Here is a 27515-nt window from a genome sequence, read left to right on the forward strand (position 1 = left end):
GCCACACTTGAGAGATGTAGAAGAAGAAATGGGGGAGCTTGAAGAAATTGAACTACCAGCCTTCCATCATCCCAAGGCAAAACATCATCAGTCAAGTACCTATCAGAAACAACAAGAGGTGAATTTAAATCCGTTAGCACACCATAGATGGGCTGACACCCAAGACAGCAATCCGGCTGTGAAGTTGGTGAAGGAACTGTTAGCTGAGCAAAGTGCATATCCCGATGAGGATGCCCCAGAAGAGACGCATCAACTCTGGAAAGAGAGAGGCAAAATGTTCCTGTATCAAGGGAAGCTCTGTAGAAGGTACACCAATCCGAAAACACATGAATTGGTTTGGCAGATTATCGTGCCTAAACAAGATGTCAAGATGGTCCTCGAAGCTTACCATAATGGTGCTGGTCACTTCGGTTGGAAAAAGTTAGAAGTACTTCTAAGAGAAAGATTTTATTGGGTCGGGATGAGAAAATCAATCGAACAGTGGTGCAGAAATTGTGGCCCGTGCAACCTCAGAAGAAACGATCAAAAGAACCAAAGAGCACCACTGCAGCCCATAATCACCAAACAACCACTTGAACTTGTAGCCATGGACCACGTGAAGTTGACACCAAGCCGGTCTGGCTATGTCTATGCCTTGACCATCGTGGACCATTATTCACGCTTCTTGGTAGTAGTACCCGTAAAAGATCTGACAGCAAAAACAGCAGCCAAAGCGTTCCAAACGTACTTTTGTAGACCCCATGGATATCCGGAACAGGTTCTCACCGACCAAGGTACAGCCTTTGAATCAGAGATCTTCAGAGAATTCTGTAATATGTATGGTTGCAAAAAGATCCGGACGACGGCCTATCATCCACAAACAAACGGCTTATGCGAGAAGATGAACCATATTGTAATAGAACTACTAAAGACTTTACCTGAGGCAGAAAGGAATCAATGGCCAGAGAAATTGCCTGACTTGGTGGATCTGTATAATCATGTCCCGGTGAGTTCCACCAATTGCACCCCAGCTTACCTTATGCGTGCAAGACCCGGCCAATTACCAATCGATCTAGAAATGGGAATTCTGAAACCAGACGCAGAAGTCCAAGACTCCAATTGGGATATCATACGGCAAAAGCAGTATCGCCAAGTGCAAGAGAGTGTGGAAAGAAGCCTTCAGCAAACTAGAGAAAGACAAGAGCGAACTTTCAACCAGAATGCTCTAGCGACCCCATTAAGACCAGGTGACCAAGTGCTCAAGAGAAATCGTCGAACCAATAAACTGGACAATCAGTGGGAAGCCGTACCCTACACAGTTTTACCAACAAGAGTGGATAATCCTAAAATGTGTCTCAGAGTCATTAGCAAAAACGGAGGCTTAACTTCTGTACTAGTGTCAAGAGACAATCTTAAATTATGTCCGGAAGCATTGAAAGAGCCAGACGTTGTCCAGCCAGAACCAGAAGTTATTCAACCCATACAGGTTCAACCAGTAAAGGAAAAAGAAGAGGAAGTGTATCACACCTGTATAGGAGACTTTCCCAAAACCCTACTAACATACCATGGTGCAGTAGTGGTTCCCATGGTGGCCTTTTACCCAACACCAAACCCAATACCAGAAGTCCCAAGACAGGAAGAGGCTGACCCCGTACTACAGGAGGTTCCAGGCCAGGAAGAACAGATTCCTGGTCAGAGTAATCCCATTCACGGTGGACTTGCCAACTCCATAGTCGTGGAATTATCTTTAGCAGAGCGGGCAGATACTACATCCGCAGTAGACAGTAGTACACCACATGAAGAGACACCGCTATTACGTAGATCACAGCGTAGTACCCAGGGTCAATTACCGGCCAGGTATGCAGATTACCAACTATAAAGCTCATAATGTGAATTGTATATATGTTATGCCGTATATAGTTAAACAGAAAATGTAGTATAGTCATTGTTATCAGTCTGCAACGTTTAAGCCCAGTGCCTACAGAGACTTGTCTGTATGAACTTCTTGCATATTCTTGAACTTTTTATCAGCCCGGAGGCACTAAATCAAAGCTCCGGAAAGACTGCTTTTTGAACTTTGCTCCTCGCTCTTTTTGAACTTTCTTTAGACTTTATATTGATAACTCCGTTGGAAAAATGGAACTAAATTCCTGGACACAAAGTGCAGTGCCTTTCCTAGTACCTTCAAGGATAGAACTGTATTAATGGACGCTATTTGAAGTGACTTTGTACAGAACTATATTTTTGTTTCCTCGAGTGGTTTTTGTAACTTTTCATTTTTAAGACTCTGTACATATTAATTGTTATTTCAAAATGTTATTGTCCCACAGTCCCGGAGTACTGTTCTTAACTAAGGGGGAATGTGGCACCCCTAGGGGTATTTGCCACAAAAATAGTTACTGACAGTAAATGCAAATACTAAAATAGCAAGACTGCACTACCACCTCCGGCCAGAAGGGGGAGCTCCAGAGACTCCCCTTGATCCATTCTGGTCTGAGAGAAGAACTGGCAGTTGGGCTAAGGAGCTGAAAGTGAGAGGTCATACAGTTGAATCTCTAACAGCCCTGTGACTGTTACCAGGCCTAAATCACCGGCCTGAGGAGAAGAGGGATAGAGAAAAAGGACATTGTGAGAACCGGGTAGCATTAATCACTACCCAGAACAGGCGCAAAGACGGATACCGGATCCGTGGCTGTATTCATTACATATAATACAGCAACCGGAAAAACGTGAGGTGATATCAGCTTCACTAGGGTCAGACGCAGCAACAGACACAGAGTTCAGCGGTACTCCTGGAGGGGGTAAGCCGATAAAAGGACTCGGGTTGCCCGTCGAACCAGGACCCGGAGGGGACAGATTGGGCCGGCAGCCAGTTCACATACAGCAGCAGGGCCACACAGATATTGCGTACAATAAGAGGCGAAGACCCCGGCAGGGTCAAAGTAACTCAGAGTTCCCATACAGACTCCGGTGACAGGACTGGTTGTAAATCCTTTTTTGTTAAAGTAAACTGGTTAAACGTTTCAGTGCCTCAGTCTTTCATTTGGACAATAGCCATCTATCCAGGATTGGGATCATCACCGCTGGGAGAACCTGCTGCTGATCAAGTAAGTGCCTGTTCCCTCACGATACCCTTTACACTGTGCATTGCCTGAGGCCACAGCACCGGGTCAAGCCACCCGTGACACCCCCCTCAACAGACAGACCCCATTGGTCCGGTGCTGAGTACCCCGGTCTCTTGGGCGTCACATATATTTTGATGATATTTTGATTTTTTCCAATGATTGGGAGTCTCATGTGAAACAGGTCAGGATGGTATTTCAGATCCTCCGTAATAATGCTTTATTTGTGAAGGGGTCAAAGTGCCTCTTTGGAGTGCAGAAGGTTTCTTTTTTGGGTTTCATTTTTTCTCCCTCATCTATAGAAATGGATCCGGTTAAGGTTCAGGCCATTCATGATTGGATTCAGCCCACATCTGTGAAGAGCCTTCAGAAATTCTTGGGCTTTGCTAATTTTTATCGTCGTTTCATTGCCAACTTCTCCAGTGTGGTTAAACTTCTAACCGATTTGACCAAGAAAGGCGCTGATGTGACGAATTGGTCCTCCGCGGCTGTTTCTGCCTTTCAGGAGCTTAAACGCCGATTTACTTCTGCCCCTGTATTGCATCAGCCAGATGTTTCTCTTCCATTTCAGGTTGAGGTTGACGCATCTGAGATTGGGGCAAGGGCCGTTTTGTCTCAGAGGATTTCTGATGGTTCCTTGAAGAAACCGTGTGCCTTCTTTTCTCGGAAGTTTTCGCCTGCGGAACGCAACTATGATGTCGGCAATCGGGAGTTGTTGGCTATGAAGTGGGCATTTGAGGAGTGGCGACATTGGCTTGAGGGGGCCAAGCACCTTATTGTGGTCCTGACTAGTGTTGAGCATTACGATACCGCAAGTATCGGGTATCGGCCGATACTTGCGGTATCGGAATTCCGATACCGAGTTCCGATACTTTTGTGGTATCGGGAATCGGTATCGGATCCATAGTGATGTGTAAAATAAAGAATTAAAATAAAAAATATTGATATATTCACCTCTCCGGCGGCCCCTGGACATCACCGCTGGTAACCGGCAGGCTTCTTTGTTTAAAATGAGCGCGTTTAGGACTTGAGAATGACGTCGCGGCTTCTGATTGGTCGCGTGCCGCTCGTGTGACCGCCACGCGACCAATCACAAGCCGCGACGTCATTCTCAGGCACTAAACTCCTCATTCTAGGAATTTAGGACCTGCGAATGACGTCGCGGCTTCTGATTGGTTGCGTGGCGGTCACATGAGAAGCACGCGACCAATCAGAAGCCGCGACGTCATTCTCAGGTCCTAAACGCGCTCATTTTAAACAAAGAAGCCTGCCGGTTACCCGCGGTGATGTCCAGGGGCCGCCGGAGAGGTGAATATATCAATATTTTTATTTTAATTCTTTATTTTACACATTATTATGGATCCCAGGGCCTGAAGGAGAGTTTCCTCTCCTTCAGACCCTGGGAACCATCAGGATACCTTCCGATACTTGGTGTCCCATTGACTTGTATTGGTATCGGATATCGGTATCGGCGATATCCGATACTTTTCGGGTATCGGCCGATACTATCCGATACCGATACTTTCAAGTATCGGACGGTATCGCTCAACACTAGTCCTGACCGATCATAAGAATCTGATTTACCTCGAGTCTGCCAAACGGCTGAATCCTAGACAGGCTCGATGGTCCCTATTTTTCTCCCGTTTTGAGTTTGTGGTCTCGTACATTCCTAGTACTAAGAATGTTAAGGCGGATGCCCTCTCTAGGAGTTTTTTTCCTGATTCCCCTGGGGTTCTTGAGCCGGTCGGCATTTTGAAGGAAGGGGTGATTCTTTCTGCCATCTCCCCTGATTTGCGACGGGTTCTTCAGGAATTTCAGGCTGATAAGCCTGACCGCTGTCCTGTGGGGAAACTGTTTGTTCCTGATATATGGACTAGTAAAGTGATTTCTCAGGTTCATTGTTCTGTGTTGGCTGGCCATCCTGGGATTTTTGGTACCAGAGATTTGGTTAGTAGGTCCTTTTGGTGGCCTTCTTTGTTACGGGATGTGCGTTCTTTTGTGCAGTCCTGTGGGATTTGTGCGCGGGCTAAGCCTTGCTGTCCCCGCGCTAGTGCGTTGCTTTTGCCATTGCCGGTCCCTGAGAGACCTTGGATGCATATTTCTATGGATTTTATTTCCGATCTTCCTGTTTCCCAAAGAATGTCGGTTATCTGGGTTGTCTGTGACCGATTTTCTAAGATGGTTCATTTAGTGCCTTTGCCTAAATTGCCTTCATGCCTGCCAGCATGTGGTGCGTTTGCATGGTATTCCGGAGAATATTGTGTCCGACAGAGGTTCCCAGTTTGTTTCCAGGTTTTGGCGGTTTTGTGCCAAGCTGGGCATTGATTTGTCTTTTTACTCTGCATTTCATCCTCAGACAAATGGCCAGACTGAGCGAACTAATCAGACATTGGAGACCTATTTGAGATGCTTTGTATCTGCTGATCAGGATGATTGGGTGGCTTTTTTGCCATTGGCCGAGTTTGCCCTTAATAATCGGGCTAGTTCGGCTACTTTGGTTTCGCCTTTTTTTTTGTAATTTTGGTTTTCATCCTCGTTTTTTCTTCTGGGCAGGTTGAGCCTTCTGACCTTCCTGGTGTGGATTCTGTGGTCGACAGGTTGCAGCAGACTTGGGCTTATGTGGTGGACAATTTGGTGGTGTCTCAGGAGGAGGCTCAGCGTTTTGCTAACCGTCGTCGGTGTGTTGGTTCCCGGCTTCGGGTTGGTGATCTGGTTTGGTTATCTTCCCGTCATGTTCCTATGAAGGTTTCTTCCCCTAAGTTTAAGCCTCGATTTATTGGTCCTTATAGGATTTCTGAGATTATTAATCCGGTGTCCTTTCGCCTTGCGCTTCCGGCCTCTTTTGCTATTCATAATGTCTTCCATAGATCTTTGTTATGGAAATATGTGGAGCCCGTTGTTCCCTCTGTTGATCCTCCGGCCCCTGTATTGGTCGATGGGGAGTTGGAATATGTTGTTGAGAAGATTTTGGATTCCCATTTTTCGAGGCAGAAGCTTCAGTACCTTGTCAAGTGGAAGGGTTATGGCCAGGAGGATAATTCTTGGGTTTCTGCCTCTGATGTCCATGCCGTTGATTTGGTTCGTGCCTTTCATCGGGCTCATCCTGATCGGCCTGGGGGCTCTGGTGAGGGTTCGGTGACCCCTCCTCAAGGGGGGGGGGTACTGTTGTGAATTCAGCTTTTGGGCTCCCTCCGGTGGTTGTAGAGGGTAATGCAGTTGTGCCTGGACTGCAGGAGTGGACAGGTGTATCTACTAATTGCAAAACTGACTGGGGTATATAGCTTTGCAGGATCCTTTAGTCAGTTCCAGTTGTCCATTGTTCTGGAAGGATTCACTTCCCTGCTGGTCTCTCCAGTTTGCTGTGCTTTTCTACAAAGATAAGTCCTGGCTTTGTTTTTGCTGTCCACCTGCTGTGGACCTATAGTTCTGTGCATATTCATGTTTTTGTCTTGTCCAGCTTAGTCTGTGAAGGATTTTTTGCAGCCTAGCTATTTCTCTGGAGATGTAGATATACCCCCCATGTCTTTAGTCAGATGTGGTGATCCGTATTTTCTGCGGTGGATATTTTCTAGTGTTTTTATACTGACCACATAGTACTCTGTTCTATTCTTTCTTTTTAGCTAGTATGGCCTCCTATGCTAGAATATGATTTCATATCTGCGTATGTTATTTCCCTCTCCTCTCACAGTCAATATTTGTGGGGGGCTGTCTATCCTTTGGGGATTTTCTCTGAGGCAAGATAGGTTTCCTGTTTCTGTCTTTAGGGGTAGTTAGATCTTAGGTTGTGCCGAGGGGTCTAAAGAGTGTTAGGTACCCCCCACGGCTACTTCTAGTTGCGCTGCTAGGTTCAGGGTTTGCGGTCAGTACAGGGACCACCTTCTCCAGAGTCCGTCTCATGCTGCTCCTAGGCCACCAGATCATAACAGAGAGGCTTTCAGCAGAACATGGCATTACTTCAATGGAAGCTGGTGTGCAAAAGCAACGGCAAAAGTGCCACTTACTCGCTGTTGTCAGAGATGAACTGTGGCATCTCAATGGTTAACAGCTGCAGTCTGAATTTATCTCTCGCCATGGCTGTTTGACAGAGATGTCGGCTATTTAATTTAGCCAGAATCAACCACGTGTGAAACGGATTCATCTCCAGAGCCTGCTCCATACATCAACACCTGCTCCATGATGCATATATAATTCCTAGGGCATTAATGATAATCTGTCAGCAAGTTTTGTTATGTAGTCTGACAGCAGTATGACGTAGAGACAGATACCCTGAATTCAGTGACGTATCACTTAGTATACTGAGTGCAGAAGTTATGATAAATTCAGTTTTCTCTGTTGCAGGTTTAGGAGCTGAAAAATTTAGCTGTTTATAACCCCCCCCCCACCCACCCACCCACACACACACACACACACACACACACACACATTGTGCTACTCTCAGATTACATAGCAATTACCTGGTGACAGATTCCCTATAAGGGATGTATTTATCTTAAATGTATTCCTTATCAAGGCTGAAATGAAAAGTCTGCAATCACGCTCTGTGATACCCTTGTATGTCTTGTGTGAGTGGGTGGTCACGTGATCGCATGTACGGTGGTCACATACTGCACAACCTTCTACGCGTCAGTTCTCTTCAATTGAGTGAAATAGTGAAATCAGATTAGACTAATTAGCAAGTGACCACTCGCACAGGTATATCTGGCGTTTCAGAGGGAATATAATTTGAAAAGCCCAACCCTGCTCAAGATAATTGACAGGTTTCTTACTAAGCATACACATGGTATAGACCTGTCAATCAAATAAAGCAGCGGGTGGAGTAGCCAAGCTTGGGTGGCTCTGGACTAGTCAGGTCTTTGCCTATGGTACTAGGTAGAGATGATCGAATTAATGTGACTCAAATCCAATTCTCGTTGAATGTGTAATTCGATTTGCGCAAATCGCTCATCATAAACGTTTTACAAATTTTACAAATTGCAGTAGATTGTTACTGTCAAATAATGCTACATGGGCTTCCCCAACATACAGTACCTCACAATTCCTGTAAATAGCTTCTCATTTTTTCTCTGCACTCTAGATTTTTGTTCCACATTCCACGTTAATGAACTTCATCCATTTTGTCGGCGCTTATATCCCACTTATCATTTCACTTACCGCTAATTTTACATTATAGAAAATGTTACTGTTTTGCATAATGAAAATTGTGAACAGGTACAGAATTCACATAAACAAAGAGAGAGAAGTGTTCACATCAGTGCACCAGATCCATACAAGAAGTCCACAATGGATGCGATGCACGAAAGAAACCTTGGACCGGCTCCCATTTGAAAAATGAGTGTTCAACGCTCAAAACACATGGACAACGTGTTTCATATTTTAACCCTTTTTAAGAGTATACCAATAAAATATTGTTTTTATATTAAAAAAAACATTTTTCTAGGGGAGCTGGATATTTTTTCTCTACAAGTAACAGTACTTGTGCGATGCACGAAAGAAACCTTGGACCGGCTCCCATTTGAAAAATGAGTGTTCAACGCTCAAAACGCATGGACCACGTGTTTCATATTTTAACCCTTTTTAAGAGTATACCAGTAAAATATTGTTTTTACATTAAAAAAAAAAAACATTTTTCTAGGGGAGCTGGATATTTTCTCTCTACAAGTAACGGAACTCATATGTCCATAACAAACATCATGACTAACACATTGTCCTTTGCCAAGCTCTGACATCTCTCTTTCTTTTGCATCTCATTTCCAACGTACTAGAGCCTCTTAAAAATTTTAAAATAAGCAACATACTCTACTCAGCACAATTAAACTATATGCAACTTTCGGCAAATTTATTTGCTGCAAAACAAATTTTGGGGAAAAATTTGCCAAGCTTGGCGAATTTGGACAACAAAATATTCGATCACCTGCTGTTCTCAGTCCAACTATATTTTGCCTGAAAAAGAGAAAAACATATCTGGTGGCAACTGTGCAGCCAGGCTCTGATTCATGCCATTTCCAAAAGGAAAACACCTCCACATGCACACAGATTTTGCCCTTAATTAGTTCACAGTCCAATTACAACACATCAATTTTAATATGCCTGTCTAGGCCGTCCTGGAAACACGAACCCAGGGTCAGGTATAAAAAGGCTGGGATAAACAAAAAAAAATGGTCCACATGTGGGCGTCTGCCTATGCTGGTTGTGATCCATGATTCATTTTCTCCCCTACCTACAAGGAAGCAGAAGAACAACTAGGTATTTTCTGTTATTTCTCCCTTTTTATCTTACAACTGTTTTTGCATATTTGTGTGTTATTTTGTTTTTATCTTTTTATATTTTTTCTTGTAACCATTGTATTTCTATATTAAGGCTTAAAAATTTTAATAAGTCTGGTCTTTCTATGCTCTAAAGAATCCATATCTTTTCAGAGAGTGTATGGCAGTTACATATTATTTGGGGACTCATCGCCCCATGGGTTTGATGAGTGGTGGCAGCATGTTGTGTATCCGATATGTGTAGTCTGTGTCGGTGTGTGATTTATGCTCACTTTATAACCTGTAACAGAGGTAGAGTGCTGGATTGAGTGAGAGGAGATAAATTAACCCTTGCAGGTGCACCCACATCACGTGCTGAGAAGTGTGAGGCTGCCGTCACACTATCAGTATGTGGTCAGTATTTTACATCAGTATTTGTAAGCCAAAACCAGGAGTGGAACAAATAGAGGAAAAGTATATCAGAAACATATGCACCACTTCTGCATTTATCACCCACTCCTGGTTTTGGCTTACAAATACTGATGTAAAATACTGACCAAATGCTGCTAGTGTGATGGCAGCCTGAACGTGACATCAAGCGACAGGTCCTCTCGGATGATTAGCAGGCTTGGCCACACACTAGCGATTTAGATGACAGTGTGGAGAATGAGTTGTTTTACAGATGATCTGTAATAGTTGTTGTTTTGAAAGACAGCTTCATAGATCACACTGAAAAATGACTGACAAAGTACAGATCTGTATCAGTTTTGTAGCTGGGGTGGAAGCAATGAATATTGATGAAGTCACAATAGTCGGCGCATGATGAAGTCTGTCAAAAATGTTTCAATAATATCAATGGCTGCATTTGACAACAACCGAAAAAAGGCAGCACAATGATCTATACCTTCTGTCAGCATCTGCCAGACACTTTTGTGTAACAGAAAGGAAGGCACTAATAGTAGGTAGCAAATTGAAATTTGCATTTTCAGCCCCTAAAATCACTAGTACAGTATTTGGGCAACTTAGAAGTGGTAACCATGGCTGCATATAGGGAAGATGATTATTTGAGATAACGTGTAGAAATTCAGGCTTGACTGAGTGTTGATTACATTGGCAATTTTATTTAGGAGCAGGCACAGGAATGATGATTGTATCTAGAGTTGATTATGGTGGGCAGGATGTATTTTTACTGTGCTATAATTACATGCAAGAAGGTAACACTGGCACTGAAGGCGGGTTGTATTGGTAATTTCATCCTTGGGTAGCTCTGTACTAGAAAAAGGATTCTTTGGGTTCTTTAGGCGTCTGGACTTAATCTTTGATAAAGACAATGGGGCTGAGTCATCATGGATTTTGTACCTTTTTTGTCTAGTTTTGTGTTTTTCTTATTTTCCATTATCAGTATATTCATTTTTTAATTTGCGCCTCTTTTTAAGTCACTTTATGTGTTCATCTAGATTTTTTTACTTCGACCAAGGTTTCCAAATAATTTTGCCTGATTCATTATTTTCAACTTTTTGAATAGTCATAAAAATGTTTGCAAATGTACTCTAGTTTCCCTCCAGTGTGATTTTATGAATTGCAGAAATCCTCCCCCCACTTCCACCTCCTATAACCCCTTCCACAAATCTTGCAATATTTTGCAAAGTGTGCAACTCTTTGTACTAAAAAGGCACAAAAAAATGTAAAGTAAAGAATTGTGTGCACCAAGTTGAAGAATCATGCACAAGAAATAGCAACGAATACCCCAAGACAAGATGAAAAGTGATTTAAAAAAGAATGCAAATAAAGACTAGGGCAATATGGTTCCAATTAAATATTCCTCATATATATTGGCCACTAAAATAAAATACTAAAGGTCCGATTTATTAAGGTGGTTACGCAAGAATTCTGGCATAAACAACTTAATAAGTGGCAATATTTTTGCGCAACTCAGAAGTTACAAAAAAACATATTGTGACATTTGGTGCTAGTCTTGTCCATATATGCTAATATGGGACAAGCATGGGTGGAACAGGGCATGGCTATGCCCACCAGTCACACATTATGCCCTGTAGAGATTCACCCTCTCTGGTAGGTATTAGGTACTAAGTGTAGAATCCAAAAAGAAGAGAATGTCCAGCTTCACCGAATCCGTGAAAAAAAGTTTTCTTTATTCACAAACTTAAACATGGAGGATACAAACTTCAGCACAAACCATATGGGTAAGAATCTCAATGCGTTTCTGGAGACTAAGCTCCCTTAATCATGACTTGTTTTATGATTTATATTCCCTCTTACTAAGTGTAGAATACATAAAGAACACAGAGTTTAAATACCAAAACACAAAATACGGATGCACCACAAAGTGTGCTAAATTAATAGTTAATCAACAAAGACAAATTCCGTAAAATTACAAACTATCTTTATTATATATCAAAAATGCAACAAATCATATATACAATAAAAGGCATTGCCCCCCAAGGAAGCAACAGTGAAACGTGCGTCGGGGCACCTGCGCACTGGTTGGGCATTAGCATGGGTAAGTTGATCTGGTGTTACCATCCTTAGTGCTTGTGTAGCAATTAACTGGCCATTATTACTTGCTTGAGCTACCTTAGCTTTGTCATATGATGTTATATGATTGGTTAGGTATAACAATGCCTGGCACTATATATTCAGTGTTCTGCTGCCCTGCCTTTTTGTGACTTGTGGTGGTGCCTCAATACATGCATTTATATGTTATGCACTATGCACTTTATTTATGAATAGCTTTAAGTTATGCATGTCTGGGGTTCCCCAATATGTTCACATTGTACCCTCCATTGCTTTCATGGTTAACATTGCTGCACGCCTGCTCTTTTACTAACTGATTTCCAATATGGATCTAATCTTTTATTGTACATGTGGTTTCTTGTATTTTTGATATATAATAAAGACAGTTTGTAATTTTATGGAATTTGTCTTTGTTGATTAACTATTAATTTAGCACACTTTGTGGTGCATCCGTATTTTGTGTTTTGGTATTTAAACTATCTGTGTTCTTTATGCATTCTATACTATTTATTTGAGAGTACCTTCCTTATGAATGTGTGTTTTGTACTTCATTGGTTCTGGTATGTTCTCACTAAGTACGAAGTGTTAGGCAGAGTTCACACAGGCAATATAGTTTTGGTCCAAACACGTGCAGTTTTTATTGCTTTCCACAGGTTGCACAGCACTAAAACAAGTTCACAAACATAAATCCTTAGCCTTGTCGAGGCCATAACTAAACAGAACAGACCCTAACTACTCAAACTTGGCTGAACTAGCCCCAGCTTGGTCTAACAAAACAGCTATAGTACATAGCATCAATTGATACATGCTGTTCTCTGCACAAGACCTGTGCAAACTCTTCTCAGAGAGACATTTAGCTCCAAGACACATCCAATCTGGTCAGCTTCCCTGGTCTGACTCCCCAGCCAGCACGTCTGCCTCTGCTACATCCAGCAGAGTAACTCCCCAGTCACTCCATTCAGAGAGAGACTCTGGCATGTCTCTCTCTCAGCTACAGTTCATATTTTGGCTGGTCCCACAATGAATCTACTTTCTGCTTCTTAAAGAAATAATGCATTGGCTTCTAATCAAACACTGCAGAGCTGGGATTTAACCCCGTTCTTCCCAGCAATGCTGCATATCCCCCCTCTGTCCAAAGCCGAGAGCAGTATACCATCTGCCAACCCATAGTGCCAACAGGGGGTCATTCTACCAAAAATTGATTATTGTCTCCCAGCTTCTGGGGAATACCATTCACACAGGGCTCTGCCATCTACAGACTATATCACTCACAAAGGTTCTGCCTCCTGCACATCACCATACTGCTCAGCAGACCCACAACCTCACACAGAGTGGACACAGCACTACTAATGCATACACATAATAAGCATGCAAACTCACTGCACACAGTCCTATACACAGCACACACTACACTAGCCTGAGCTCAGTACACTACATCCTCTTCTCTCTCTGTACATCAAGAGCAAAAACAAAATTCACATTATGTGATCCTGTCAACACACATCACGTGTTCATCTCTGCAGATCATGTGTACATCACCACAACTGACTCCTGGCAGCATATCTGATTACTGAGCACTACCACTTCAGTGCACAAGTCCCATAGCATACAAGTCCTTGAGCACTCGTACTTTGTGGGATATGGAACCACAGTCTGTGCATATGTCGACCTGGGCCATGGGATAGTTCTTGGCATTGCCATCGATACACCTTACACCCACCCCATGGACTAGCACATGTGGAAATGTGGTCCTTTCCAGGGTCATAAAACTCCCTGAGTCCTGAAGTTTCATCAGTTTTCATTGGTTTTTATAGGTTGCATGGCACCAAAGCAAACTCATAAACATAAATCCCTAGCCTTTTCCAGGTGCTAACTAAACAAAACAGACTCTGGCTACTCATACATAGGTGAGTGTTGTGAATTCTGCTCTTGGGCTCCCTCCGTTGGTTATGAGTGGTAGTGCTGCGTTAGATGGATCGCAGCATTTATCAGGTTTATCTATTTTTTGCAATTTGGGCTGGGCTATATAGCCTTGCTTGATCCTTTAGTCAGTGCCAGTTGTCCATTGTTTTTGGAGGATTCACATCCCTTCTGGTCTCTCCTGTTTGCTGTGCTTTTCTTCAAAGATAAGTCCTGGCTTTGTTTTTGCTGTCCACCTGCTGTGGACCTTATAGTTCTGTGCATTTTCATGTTTTTGTCTTGTCCAGCTTAGTCTGTGAAGGATTTTTTGCAGCCTAGCTATTTCTCTGGAAATGCAGATGTACCCTCCATGTCTTTAGTCAGATGTGGTGTTTTGTATTTTCTGTGGTGGATATTTTCTAGTGTTTTAATACTGACCGCATAGTACTCTGTTCTATTCTTTCTTTTTAGCTAGTATGGCCTCCTATGCTAAATCCTGATTTCATTTCTGCGTATGTTATTTCCCTCTCCTCTCACAGTCAATATTTGTGGGGGGCTGTCTTTCCTTTGGGGATTTTCTCTGAGGCAAGATAGGTTTCCTGTTTCTGTCTTTAGGGGTAGTTAGTTCTTAGGCTGTGTCGAGGGGTCTAGGGAGTGTTAGGTACCCCCCACGGCTACTTCTAGTTGCACTGTTAAGTTCAGGGTTTGCGGTCAGTACAGGTTCCACCTTCTCCAGAGTACGTCTCATGCTGCTCCAAGGCCACCCGATCATAACAGTACAACTGGCCAACAATGAGTTAATTGCATCTCAGAAGAAGGGAGGAAAGATTTTGAGCCATTTTTTTTTCCTTAGCCTGTTTGGTCTGTTCCTCCCTCTTAATCTCTGGGTGGCTGCGGAACCTAGTAATAACATGAGTGTTCAGGAGTTAGTTTCTCGTGTGGATCAGCTTGCTGCTAGGGTACAGGGTTTTTCAGATTATATTGTTCAGACTCCTGCCTTAGAACCTAGGATTCCCACTCCTGATTTATTCTTTGGTGACAGATCCAAATTTTTGAGTTTCAAAAATAACTGTAAACTGTTTTTTGCATTGAGACCCCGGTCTTCTGGTGATCCCATTCAGCAGGTTAAAATCATCATATCTCTGCTGCGTGGTGACCCACAGGATTGGGCATTTTCCCTGGAAACTGGCAATCCTGCTTTGCTTAATGTTGATTCTTTCCTTCAAGCATTGGGGTTATTGTATGATGAGCCTAATTCTGTGGATCAAGCTGAGAAAATCTTGCTGGACCTGTGTCAAGGTCAAGAAGCGGCAGAATCGTATTGTAAGAAATTTAGAAAATGGTCTATACTGACTAAATGGAATGAGGATGCCTTGGCGGCAATTTTCAGAAAGGGTCTTTCTGAATCCGTTAAAGATGTTATGGTGGGGTTCCCCACGCCTGCTGGTCTGAGTGATTCTATGTCTCTGGCCATTCAGATTGATCGGCGCTTGCGCGAGCGCACAGTTGTGCACACTGTGGCGTTGTCCTCTAAGCGGAGCCCTGAGCCTATGCAGTGTGATAGGATTTTGTCTAAAGCTGAACATCAAAGATTCAGGCGTCAGAATAGATTGTGTTTTTACTGCGGCGATTCTGCTCATATTATTTCTGATTGCCCTAAGCGTACAAAGAGAATCGCTAGTTCTGTTACCATCAGTACTGTACAACCTAAATTTCTGTTATCTGTGACCTTGATCTGCTCATTATCATCATTGTGGATTCAGGCGCCGCTCTGAACTTAATGGACTTAGAATTTGCCAGACGTTGTGGTTTCCCCTTGCAGCCTTTGCAGAACCCTATTCCTTTAAGGGGCATTGATGCTACACCGGTGGCTAAAAATAAACGTCAGTTTTGGACACAGCTGACCATGCGCATGGCGCCAGCCCATCAGGAAGATTGTCGTTTTCTGGTGTTGCATAATTTGCATGATGATATTGTGCTGGGTTTTCCATGGTTACAGCTACATAATCCGATGTTAGATTGGAAATCTATGTTTGTGACTGGTTGGGGTTGTCAGGGGGTTCATGGTCACGTTCATTTGATGTCAATTTCCTCTTCCCCCTCTTCTGAAATTCCTGAGTTTTTGTTTTGTCAGATTTCCAGGATGTATTTGATGAGCCCAAATCCAGTTCCCTTCCACCACATAGGGACTGTGATTGTGCTATTGACTTGATTCCAGGTTGTAAGTTCCCTAAGGGCCGACTTTTCAACCTGTCTGTGCCAGAACATGCCGCCATGCGGAGCTATATTAAGGAGTCTTTGGAGAAGGGGCATATTCGGCCATCTTCTTCACCATTGGGAGCAAGTTTTTTTTTGTTACAAAGAAGGATGGCTCCTTGAGACCCTGTATTGATTATCACCTCTTGAATAAGATCACGGTCAAATTTCAATACCCGTTGCCTTTGCTTACTGATTTGTTTGCTAGGATTAAGGGGGCTAGCTGGTTTACTAAGATTGACCTTCGAGAGGGGCATATAATCTTATTCGTATTAAGCAGAGTGACGAATGGAAAACTGCATTTAATACGCCCGAAGGCCATTTTGAATACCTTGTGATGCCATTCGGACTCTCTAATGCTCCATCTGTGTTCCAATCCTTCATGCATGATATCTTTCAGAGTTATCTTGATAAATTCATAGTTGTATGTTTGGAAGATATTTTGATTTTTTCCGATGATTGGGAGTCTCATTTGAAACAGGTCAGGATGGTATTCCAGATCCTCCGTAATAATGCTTTATTTGTGAAGGGGTCAAAGTGCCTCTTTGGAGTGCAGAAGGTTTCTTTTTTGGGCTTCATTTTTTCTCCCGCATCTATAGAAATGGATCCGGTTAAGGTTCAGGCCATTCATGATTGGATTCAGCCCACATCTGTGAAGAGCCTTCAGAAATTCTTGGGCTTTGCTAATTTTTATCGTCGTTTCATTGCCAACTTCTCTAGTGTGGTTAAACCTCTGACCGATTTGACGAAGAAAGGCGCTAATGTGATGAATTGGTCCTCTGCGGCTGTTTCTGCCTTTCAGGAGCTTAAACGCCGATTTACTTCTGCCCCTGTGTTGCGTCAGCCGGATGTTTCTCTTCCATTTCAGGTTGAGGTTGACGCGTCTGAGATTGGGGCAGGGGCCGTTTTGTCTCAGAGGAGTTCTGATGGTTCCTTGAAGAAACCGTGTGCCTTCTTTTCTCGGAAGTTTTCGCCTGCGGAACGCAATTATGATGTCGGCAATCGGAAGTTGTTGGCTATGAATTGGGCATTTGAAGAGTGGCGACATTGGCTTGAGGGGGCCAAGCACCGTATTGTGGTCCTGACCGATCATAAGAATGTGATTTACCTCGAGTCTGCCAAACGGCTGAATCCTAGACAGGCTCTATGGTCCCTGTTTTTCTCCCGTTTTGATTTTATGGTCTCGTACATTCCTGGTACTAAGAATGTTAAGGCGGATGCCCTCTCTAGGAGTTTTTTTCCTGATTCCCCTGGGGTTCTTGAGCCGGTCGGCATTCTGAAGGAAGGGGTGATTCTTTCTGCCATCTCCCCTGATTTACGACGGGTTCTTCAGGAGTTTCAGGCTGATAAACCTGACCGCTGTCCAGTGGGGAAAGTGTTTGTTCCTGATAGATGGACTAGTAAAGTGATTTCTGAGGTTCATTGTTCTGTGTTGGCTGGCCATCCTGGGATTTTTGGTACCAGAGATTTGGTTGGTAGGTCCTTTTGGTGGCCTTCTTTGTCGCGGGATGTGCGTTCTTTTGTGCAGTCCTGTGGGATTTGTGCGCGGGCTAAGCCTTGCTGTTCCCGCGCTAGTGGGTTGCTTTTGCCTTTGCCGGTCCCTGAGAGACCTTGGACGCATATTTCTATGGATTTTATTTAAGATCTTCCGGTTTCCCAGAGTATGTCGGTTATCTGGGTGGTTTGTGACCGGTTTTCTAAGATGGTTCATTTGGTACCTTTGCCTAAATTGCCTCCCTCTTCTGATTTGGTTCCGTTGTTTTTTCAGCATGTGGTTCGTTTGCATGGCATTCCGGAGAATATTGTGTCCGATTGAGGTTCCCAGTTTGTTTCTAGGTTTTGGCGGGCCTTTTGTGCTAGGCTGGGCATTGATTTGTCTTTTTCTTCCGCATTTCATCCTCAGACAAATGGCCAGACCGAGCGAACTAATCAGACTTTGGAAACTTATTTGAGATGCTTTGTGTCTGCTGATCAGGATGATTGGGTGGCTTTCTTGCCATTGGCCGAGTTTGCCCTTAATAATCGGGCTAGTTCTGCTACCTTGGTTTCGCCTTTTTTTTGTAATTTTGGTTTTCATCCTTGTTTTTCTTCAAGGCAGGTTGAGCCTTCTGATTGTCCTGGTGTGGATTCTGTGGTTGACAGGCTGCAGCAGATTTGGGCTCATGTGGTGGACAATTTGGTGTTGTCTCAGGAGGAGGCTCAACGTTTTGCTAACGTTCGTCGGTGTGTTGCTTCCCGGCTTCGGGGATTTGGTCTGGTTGTCTTCCCGTCATGTTCCTATGAAGGTTTCTGTTATGTTTGCTAATGACAGGTGTTATGAAGGCAATCCAGAAACACAGTGTGCTTAGCGATCAGAGCGCACACAGTGATCTGACAAATACCCAAAAATACAAGAACGAGCTCTGAGACGTGGAAACTCTGTAGACTGCACACCTGATCCTATCCTAAACACAACTAAAAGCGGCTGTGGATTGCGCCTAACAACTATCTAGGCAACTCGGCACAGCCTAAGAAACTAGCTAGCCTGAAGATAGAAAAATAGGCCTGACTTGCCCCCAGAGAAATTCCCCAAAGGAAAAGGCAGCCCCCCACATATAATGACTGTGAGTAAGATGAAAAGACAAAACGTAGGGATGAAATAGATTCAGCAAAGTGGGGCCCGATATTCTAGGACAGAGCGAGGACAGTAAAGCGAACTTTGCAGTCTACAAAAAACCCTAAAGCAAAACCACGCAAAGGGGGCAAAAAAAAACCCACCGTGCCGAACTAACGGCACGGCGGTACACCCTTTGCGTCTCAGAGCTTCTAGCAAAACAAAAGACAAGCTGGACAGAAAAAAAGCAACAAAAAAGCAAAAGGCACTTAGCTATACAGAGCAGCAGGTCACAGGAACAATCAGGAGAAGCTCAGATCCAACACTGAAACATTGACAAGGAGCAAGGATAGCAGCATCAGGCGGAGTTAAGTAATGAAGCAGTTAACGAGCTCACCAGAACACCTGAGGGAGGAAGCTCATAAGCTGCAGTACCACTTGTGACCACAGGAGTGAATTCAGCCACAGAATTCACAACAGTACCCCCCCCTTGAGGAGGGGTCACCGAACCCTCACCAGAGCCCCCAGGCCGACCAGGATGAGCCGCATGAAAGGCACGAACAAGATCGGAAGCATGAACATCAGAGGCAAAAACCCAGGAATTATCTTCCTGAGCACAACCCTTCCATTTAACCAGATACTGGAGTTTCCGTCTAGAAACACGAGAATCCAAAATCTTCTCCACAATATACTCCAATTCCCCCTCCACCAAAACCGGGGCAGGAGGCTCAACAGATGGAACCATAGGTGCCACGTATCTCCGCAACAACGACCTATGGAATACATTATGTATGGAAAAGGAGTCCGGGAGGGTCAAACGAAAAGACACAGGATTGAGAACCTCAGAAATCCTATACGGACCAATAAAACGAGGTTTAAACTTAGGAGAGGAAACCTTCATAGGAATATGACGAGAAGATAACCAAACCTGATCCCCAACACGAAGTCGGGGACCCACACGGCGTCTGCGATTAGCGAAAAGTTGAGCTTTCTCCTGGGACAAGATCAAATTGTCCACTACCTGAGTCCAGATCTGCTGCAACCTATCCACCACAGAATCCACACCAGGACAGTCCGAAGACTCAACCTGTCCTGAAGAGAAACGAGGATGGAACCCAGAATTGCAAAAAAATGGAGAAACCAAGGTAGCCGAGCTGGCCCGATTATTAAGGGCGAACTCAGCCAACGGCAAAAAGGACACCCAATCATCCTGGTCTGCAGAAACAAAACATCTCAGATATGTTTCCAAGGTCTGATTGGTTCGTTCGGTCTGGCCATTAGTCTGAGGATGGAAAGCCGAGGAAAAGGATAGGTCAATGCCCATCCTACCACAAAAGGCTCGCCAAAACCTCGAAACAAACTGGGAACCTCTGTCAGAAACAATATTCTCAGGAATGCCATGCAACCGAACCACATGCTGAAAGAACAAAGGTACCAAATCAGAGGAGGAAGGCAATTTAGCCAAGGGCACCAGATGGACCATTTTAGAAAAGCGATCACAGACCACCCAAATGACTGACATCTTTTGAGAAACGGGAAGGTCAGAAATGAAATCCATCAAAATATGTGTCCAAGGCCTCTTTGGGACTGGCAAGGGCAAAAGCAACCCACTGGCACGAGAACAGCAGGGCTTAGCCCTAGCACAAATCCCACAGGACTGCACAAAAGTACGTACATCCCGTGACAGAGATGGCCACCAGAAGGATCTAGCCACTAACTCTCTGGTACCAAAGATTCCAGGATGACCAGCCAACACCGAACAATGAAGTTCAGAGATAAGTTTATTAGTCCACCTATCAGGGACGAACAGTTTCTCTGCTGGACAACGATCAGGTTTATTCGCCTGAAATTTTTGCAGCACCCGCCGCAAATCAGGGGAGATGGCAGACACAATGACTCCTTCCTTGAGGATACCCGCTGGCTCAGATAAACCCGGAGAGTCGGGCACAAAACTCCTAGACAGAGCATCCGCCTTCACATTTTTAGAGCCCGGAAGGTACGAAATCACAAAGTCGAAGCGGGCAAAAAATAACGACCAACGGGCCTGTCTAGGATTCAAGCGCTTGGCAGACTCGAGATAAGTCAAGTTCTTATGATCAGTCAATACCACCACGCGATGCTTAGCTCCATCAAGCCAATGACGCCACTCCTCGAATGCCCACTTCATGGCCAGCAACTCTCGATTGCCCACATCATAATTACGCTCAGCGGGCGAAAACTTCCTGGAAAAGAAAGCACATGGTTTCATCACTGAGCAATCAGAACCTCTCTGTGACAAAACCGCCCCTGCTCCAATCTCAGAAGCATCAACCTCGACCTGGAACGGAAGAGAAACATCTGGCTGACACAACACAGGGGCAGAACAAAAACGACGCTTCAACTCCTGAAAAGCTTCCACAGCAGCAGAAGACCAATTAACCAAATCAGCACCCTTCTTGGTCAAATCGGTCAATGGTTTGGCAATGCTAGAAAAATTACAGATGAAGCGACGATAAAAATTAGCAAAGCCCAGGAACTTTTGCAGACTTTTCAGAGATGTCGGCTGAATCCAATCCTGGATGGCTTGGACCTTAACTGGATCCATCTCGATAGTAGAAGGGGTAAAGATGAACCCTAAAAATGAAACTTTCTGTACACCGAAGAGACACTTTGATCCCTTCACAAACAAAGAGTTAGCACGCAGGACCTGAAAAACCATTCTGACCTGCTTCACATGAGACTCCCAATCATCTGAGAAGATCAAAATGTCATCCAAGTAAACAATCAGGAATTTATCCAGATACTCACGGAAGATGTCATGCATAAAAGACTGAAACACAGATGGAGCATTGGCAAGTCCGAACGGCATCACTAGATACTCAAAATGACCCTCGGGCGTATTGAATGCAGTTTTCCATTCATCTCCTTGCCTGATTCTCACCAGATTATACGCACCACGAAGATCTATCTTAGTGAACCAACTAGCCCCCTTAATCCGAGCAAACAAGTCAGATAACAATGGCAAGGGATACTGAAATTTAACAGTGATCTTATTAAGAAGGCGGTAATCAATACACGGTCTCAGCGAACCATCCTTCTTGGCTACAAAGAAAAACCCTGCTCCCAGTGGTGATGACGATGGGCGAATATGTCCCTTCTCCAGGGATTCCTTCACATAACTGCGCATAGCGGCGTGTTCGGGCACGGATAAATTAAATAATCGACCTTTAGGGAATTTACTACCAGGAATCAAATTGATAGCACAATCACAATCCCTATGCGGAGGTAGAGCATCGGACTTGGGCTCTTCAAATACATCCTGATAATCAGACAAGAACTCTGGGACCTCAGAAGGGGTGGATGACGAAATCGACAAAAATGGAACATCACCATGTACCCCCTGACAACCCCAGCTGGATACCGACATGGAATTCCAATCCAATACTGGATTATGGGTTTGTAGCCATGGCAACCCCAACACGACCACATCATGCAGATTATGCAACACCAGAAAGCGAATAACTTCCTGATGTGCAGGAGCCATGCACATGGTCAGCTGGGCCCAGTATTGAGGTTTATTCTTGGCCAAAGGTGTAGCATCAATTCCTCTCAATGGAATAGGACACCGCAAAGACTCCAAGAAAAACCCACAACGTTTAGCATAATCCAAATCCACAAACGCCATGACAGAAAACGACGACAAAGAGCATATCAAGGTAATGGACAGAAGGAATTTGGACTGTGCAGTACCAATGACGGCAGACCTAGCGGACCGCTTAGTGCGCTTAGGACAATCAGAAATAGCATGAGTGGAATCACCACAGTAGAAACACAGACCATTCAGACGTCTGTATTCCTGCCGTTCAACTCTAGTCATAGTCCTATCGCACTGCATAGGCTCAGGTTTAACCTCAGGCAGTACCGCCAAATGGTGCACAGATTTACGCTCGCGCAAGCGTCGACCGATCTGAATGGCCAAAGACAAAGACTCATTCAAACCAGCAGGCATAGGAAATCCCACCATGACATCCTTAAGAGCCTCAGAGAGACCCTTTCTGAACAAAGCTGCCAGCGCAGATTCATTCCACTGAGTGAGTACTGACCATTTCCTAAATTTCTGACAATATACTTCTATATCATCCTGACCCTGGCACAAAGCCAGCAAATTTTTCTCAGCCTGATCCACTGAATTAGGCTCATCGTACAGCAATCCGAGCGCCAGGAAAAACGCATCGACACTACTCAATGCAGGGTCTCCTGGCGCAAGAGAAAATGCCCAGTCTTGAGGGTCGCCACGCAAAAAAGAAATAATAATCAAAACCTGTTGAATAGGATTACCAGAAGAATGAGGTTTCAAGGCCAGAAATAGCTTACAATTATTTTTGAAACTTAGAAACTTAGTTCTATCTCCAAAAAACAAATCAGGAATAGGAATTCTTGGTTCTAACATAGATTTCTGATCAATAGTATCTTGAATTTTTTGTACATTTATAACGAGATTATCCATTGAAGAGCACAGACCCTGAATATCCATGTCCACACCTGTGTCCAGAATCACCCAAATGTCTAGGGAAAAAAAAAAAGTGAACACAGAGCAGAAAAAAAAAAAAAAAAAAATGATGTCAGAACTTTTTCTTTCCCTCTATTGAGAATCATTAGTTTGGGCTCCTTGTACTGTTATGTTTGCTAATGACAGGTGTTATGAAGGCAATCCAGAAACACAGTGTGCTTAGCGATCAGAGCGCACACAGTGATCTGACAAATACCCAAAAATACAAGAACGAGCTCTGAGACGTGGAAACTCTGTAGACTGCACACCTGATCCTATCCTAAACACAACTAAAAGCGGCTGTGGATTGCGCCTAACAACTACCTAGGCAACTCGGCACAGCCTAAGAAACTAGCTAGCCTGAAGATAGAAAAATAGGCCTGACTTGCCCCCAGAGAAATTCCCCAAAGGAAAAGGCAGCCCCCCACATATAATGACTGTGAGTAAGATGAAAAGACAAAACGTAGGGATGAAATAGATTCAGCAAAGTGGGGCCCGATATTCTAGGACAGAGCAAGGACAGTAAAGCGAACTTTGCAGTCTACAAAAAACCCTAAAGCAAAACCACGCAAAGGGGGCAAAAAAAAACCCCACCGTGCCGAACTAACGGCACGGCGGTACACCCTTTGCGTCTCAGAGCTTCTAGCAAAACAAAAGACAAGCTGGACAGAAAAAAAGCAACAAAAAAGCAAAAGGCACTTAGCTATACAGAGCAGCAGGTCACAGGAACAATCAGGAGAAGCTCAGATCCAACACTGAAACATTGACAAGGAGCAAGGATAGCAGCATCAGGCGGAGTTAAGTAATGAAGCAGTTAACGAGCTCACCAGAACACCTGAGGGAGGAAGCTCATAAGCTGCAGTACCACTTGTGACCACAGGAGTGAATTCAGCCACAGAATTCACAACAGGTTTCTTCCCCTAAGTTCAAGCCTCGGTTTATTGGTCCTTATAGGATTTCTGAGATTATCAATCCAGTGTCTTTTCGTTTGGCCCTTCCAGCCTCTTTTTCCATTCATAATGTGTTCCATAGATCTTTGTTGCGGAAGTATGTAGTGCCCGTTGTTCCCTCTGTTGATCCTCCGGCCCCGGTGTTGATTGATGGGGAGTTGGAGTATGTGGTTGCGAAGATTTTGGATTCTCGTTTTTCGAGGTGGAGGCTCCAGTATCTGGTCAAATGGAAGGGTTATGGCCAGGAGGATAATTTTTGGGTTGTTGCCTCCGATGTTCATGCTGACGATTTGGTTTGTGCCTTTCATTTGGCTCATCCTGATCGGCCTGGGGGCTCTGGTGAGGGCTCGGTTACCCCTCCTCAAGGGGGGGTACTGTTGTGAATTCTGTTCTTGGGCTCCCTCCGGTGGTTATGAGTGGTAGTGCTGCGGTAGTTGGATCGCAGCATTTATCAGGTGTATCTATTTTTTGCAATTTGGGCTGGGCTATATAGCCTTGCTTGATCCTTTAGTCAGTGCCAGTTGTCCATTGTTTTTGGAGGATTCACATCCCTTCTGGTCTCTCCTGTTTGCTGTGCTTTTCTTCAAAGATAAGTCCTGGCTTTGTTTTTGCTGTCCACCTGCTGTGGACCTTATAGTTCTGTGCATTTTCATGTTTTTGTCTTGTCCAGCTTAGTCTGTGAAGGATTTTTTGCAGCCTAGCTATTTCTCTGGAGATGCAGATATACCCTCCATGTCTTTAGTCAGATGTGGTGTTTTGTATTTTCTGTGGTGGATATTTTCTAGTGTTTTAATACTGACCGCATAGTACTCTGTTCTATTCTTTCTTTTTAGCTAGTATGGCCTCTTATGCTAAATCCTGATTTCATTTCTGCGTATGTTATTTCTCTCTCCTCTCACAGTCAATATTTGTGGGGGGCTGTCTTTCCTTTGGGGATTTTCTCTGAGGCAAGATAGGTTTCCTGTTTCTGTCTTTAGGGGTAGTTAGTTCTTAGGCTGTGTCGAGGGGTCTAGGGAGTGTTAGGTACCCCCCACGGCTACTTCTAGTTGCGCTGTTAAGTTCAGGGTTTGCGGTCAGTACAGGTTCCACCTTCTCCAGAGTACGTCTCATGCTGCTCCAAGGCCACCAGATCATAACAGGTGAGCTATCCCCAGCTCAGTCAAACAAAACACTATTGTTCATAGCAACCACTCATACTTGTGATTCTCTGCACACGGACTGTGCAGACTGTTCTTAAACAGAAATTGAGCACTGAAACACATCCACTCTGATCAGCTTCCCTGAACGGACTCCACAGCTAGCACAATAGGCGCTGCTACATCGAGCAGAGTGACTCCTCAGTCACTCCATTCAGAGAGTGACCCCAGCATGTCTCTCTCTCATCTACAGCTCATATCTTGGCTGGTTCTATAATTTATCTACTTCCTGCTTTTTAGAGAAACCATGCAGATGCTTCTAATCAAATACTGCAGAGCTTGGGTTTAACACTGTCCTTCCCAGCTATCCTACAGCCAGAAACTTCCTCCAGAAATGTACTCCAGTCTTTCATGGAGCACATTTCTGAAAGCGGTGCACACCATTTAATGGATGCACCAGTGACAAGAGCCGCTTAATGAATTTGCTGTATTGTATTCCAGCAAGCCCCTTCCAGGGAGGCCCATTCAGGTGGTTTATGCCAAAATTTTGGCATGGAAAACCTTGAAATGTTACAAGTAGGTAGAATGGGAGTTAGCGTGGAAAAGTCTGCCTGACAAATTCTTCAAAGTTTACACCACTTTAATGGCAAAGGTTCATGGATGAGATAGGCGAATGTTACTCCTGCTTGTCTTAAGGCTGGTGTCCTAGCACTTCCTTATCTTACCGTGTCTGATGTGCATGGAGAAATCATTGCTGCAGGATTGCTGAGGAGGCTTAATAACTGGGCCCCTCTCCATTGCTCTGCTGAATGGGACCTCAGACAGAACAAGAAGTGAAGCGACATCAAGGCATCAGTAACCGTCTAAGGAGAAAAAGAAGGAGGAAAAGAACAAACATACGTGTAAACAGAGTGAATATAGCATTTTATTTTGGAAAGTTGTATACTGCAGTAATCACATGTTAATTAATGCATCATGATAAATGGTTTTATACGTAAGAAAACATTACCAATTGCAAAACAGTTTCCCTAAAAACCTATACAGTATATAATATTGTTTAGCCACAAGGAGAAAGTACATATGATGATGCCAATCAAGGTCCAGTGTGGGTCTTACAACTACGGTATATATTGCTAGAATTCACTGGAAATTTTACTTTTTGCAGTATAAATCTGGTACTTTCCATCAACTATTAAAAAATATTAGCAATTTCTAAATATGTAACATGAATAACATTTCCATAACATGAATATGTTATGGAAAATGCTCAGGACTTCACTTTTTTTCTGTTTTCCCTTTTTGTTTACTAGCTGCATATTCCATCATATGGCAACAGTCAACGTAATAAAGACTTACAGAGCTGATGTGAATTATCATCAATTTAATAGCAGCCTGTAGTCAGTAATGTAGTTTTGACCACAGACTCGTAAGAGATTAGTGCTTGAAACTTGAAATTCTGCTGTTCAAAAGTTCATTTTTACCCAGGGGTATAAAAAGAAGAGCCTGGGACACCCAACACAACTTTAAATGGGGCCCCCTGAACAACATCAAGTGGCCTTCCTGCTGTGCTGCTCACTATGACAGAAGCACATTAACACCCCCTGCATGTTACTACCAGGCCGTCCTCCAGTGCTGCATGCAGTCTGCACTGTAATAAGATGAGTTAGTCGTAGTGATGGGCGGGCCCATGGATGTTCTGGTCCATCGTGGTTGGCCAAACATTTAAAAAAAAAAGTTTGGTTCGAGTACCGGAAAGGTACAGTGATGTGCAAATTAATTGGGACAAAGCAAAAAAATAAAATGTTATAATGCACTGTAACATATTAATTCTGAAAATTACATTTTTCCACTGGCTAGTTGACCAAGATTTATTTATTATATATTAAAACTGTTTTGAATCACTGACTGGTAACCAACTTACGATTTTACTTAAAAAATGCTTTGTCCCAATTAATTTGCACATCACTGTACTTGAACTTGGATCCCATTCAAATAAATGAGGGGCCCGAGCCTCTGGCGTTACCCAGCTTTCATGGGTGGTAAGTTTGTTCCCATACTGTTACACAGATGACTGCATGTGAGCCAGCAGCTGTAACCGGCGGTAAAAAGGTTACCGCTGGTCACAGGCATCGGCTGATAAGAGTACTAGTCTCATCATCATACACCTGGTCTCACTCATGGAAGCTAGAGCAGATGTACGATGATGAGAGTATTCACAAGCCGGAGCCTGTGCAATAAATAAATAAAATACAAAAATGCTGTGGTGTCCCCCCAT

The 27515-nt window shown here is 43.8% G+C and overlaps 2 protein-coding genes across 2 annotated transcripts in view; one reads left to right on the forward strand and one right to left on the reverse strand.

The window, feature by feature from the left end:
* Positions 1-27515, reverse strand: part of NCKAP1L (NCK associated protein 1 like) — a 397914-nt gene that overhangs the window by 338793 nt on the left and 31606 nt on the right. The window contains exon 7 of the mRNA XM_069758709.1: positions 25966-26103. Within this exon, the coding sequence (XP_069614810.1) occupies positions 25966-26103 (138 nt within the window). The remainder of the gene's footprint in view (positions 1-25965; positions 26104-27515) is intronic.
* Positions 1-27515, forward strand: part of LOC138670922 (protein D7-like) — a 104526-nt gene that overhangs the window by 8862 nt on the left and 68149 nt on the right. The gene's annotated exons all lie outside the window — the stretch shown is intronic.

This window comes from Ranitomeya imitator, chromosome 3, assembly GCF_032444005.1.
Source record: "Ranitomeya imitator isolate aRanImi1 chromosome 3, aRanImi1.pri, whole genome shotgun sequence".
NCBI classification, from domain to species: domain Eukaryota; kingdom Metazoa; phylum Chordata; class Amphibia; order Anura; family Dendrobatidae; genus Ranitomeya; species Ranitomeya imitator.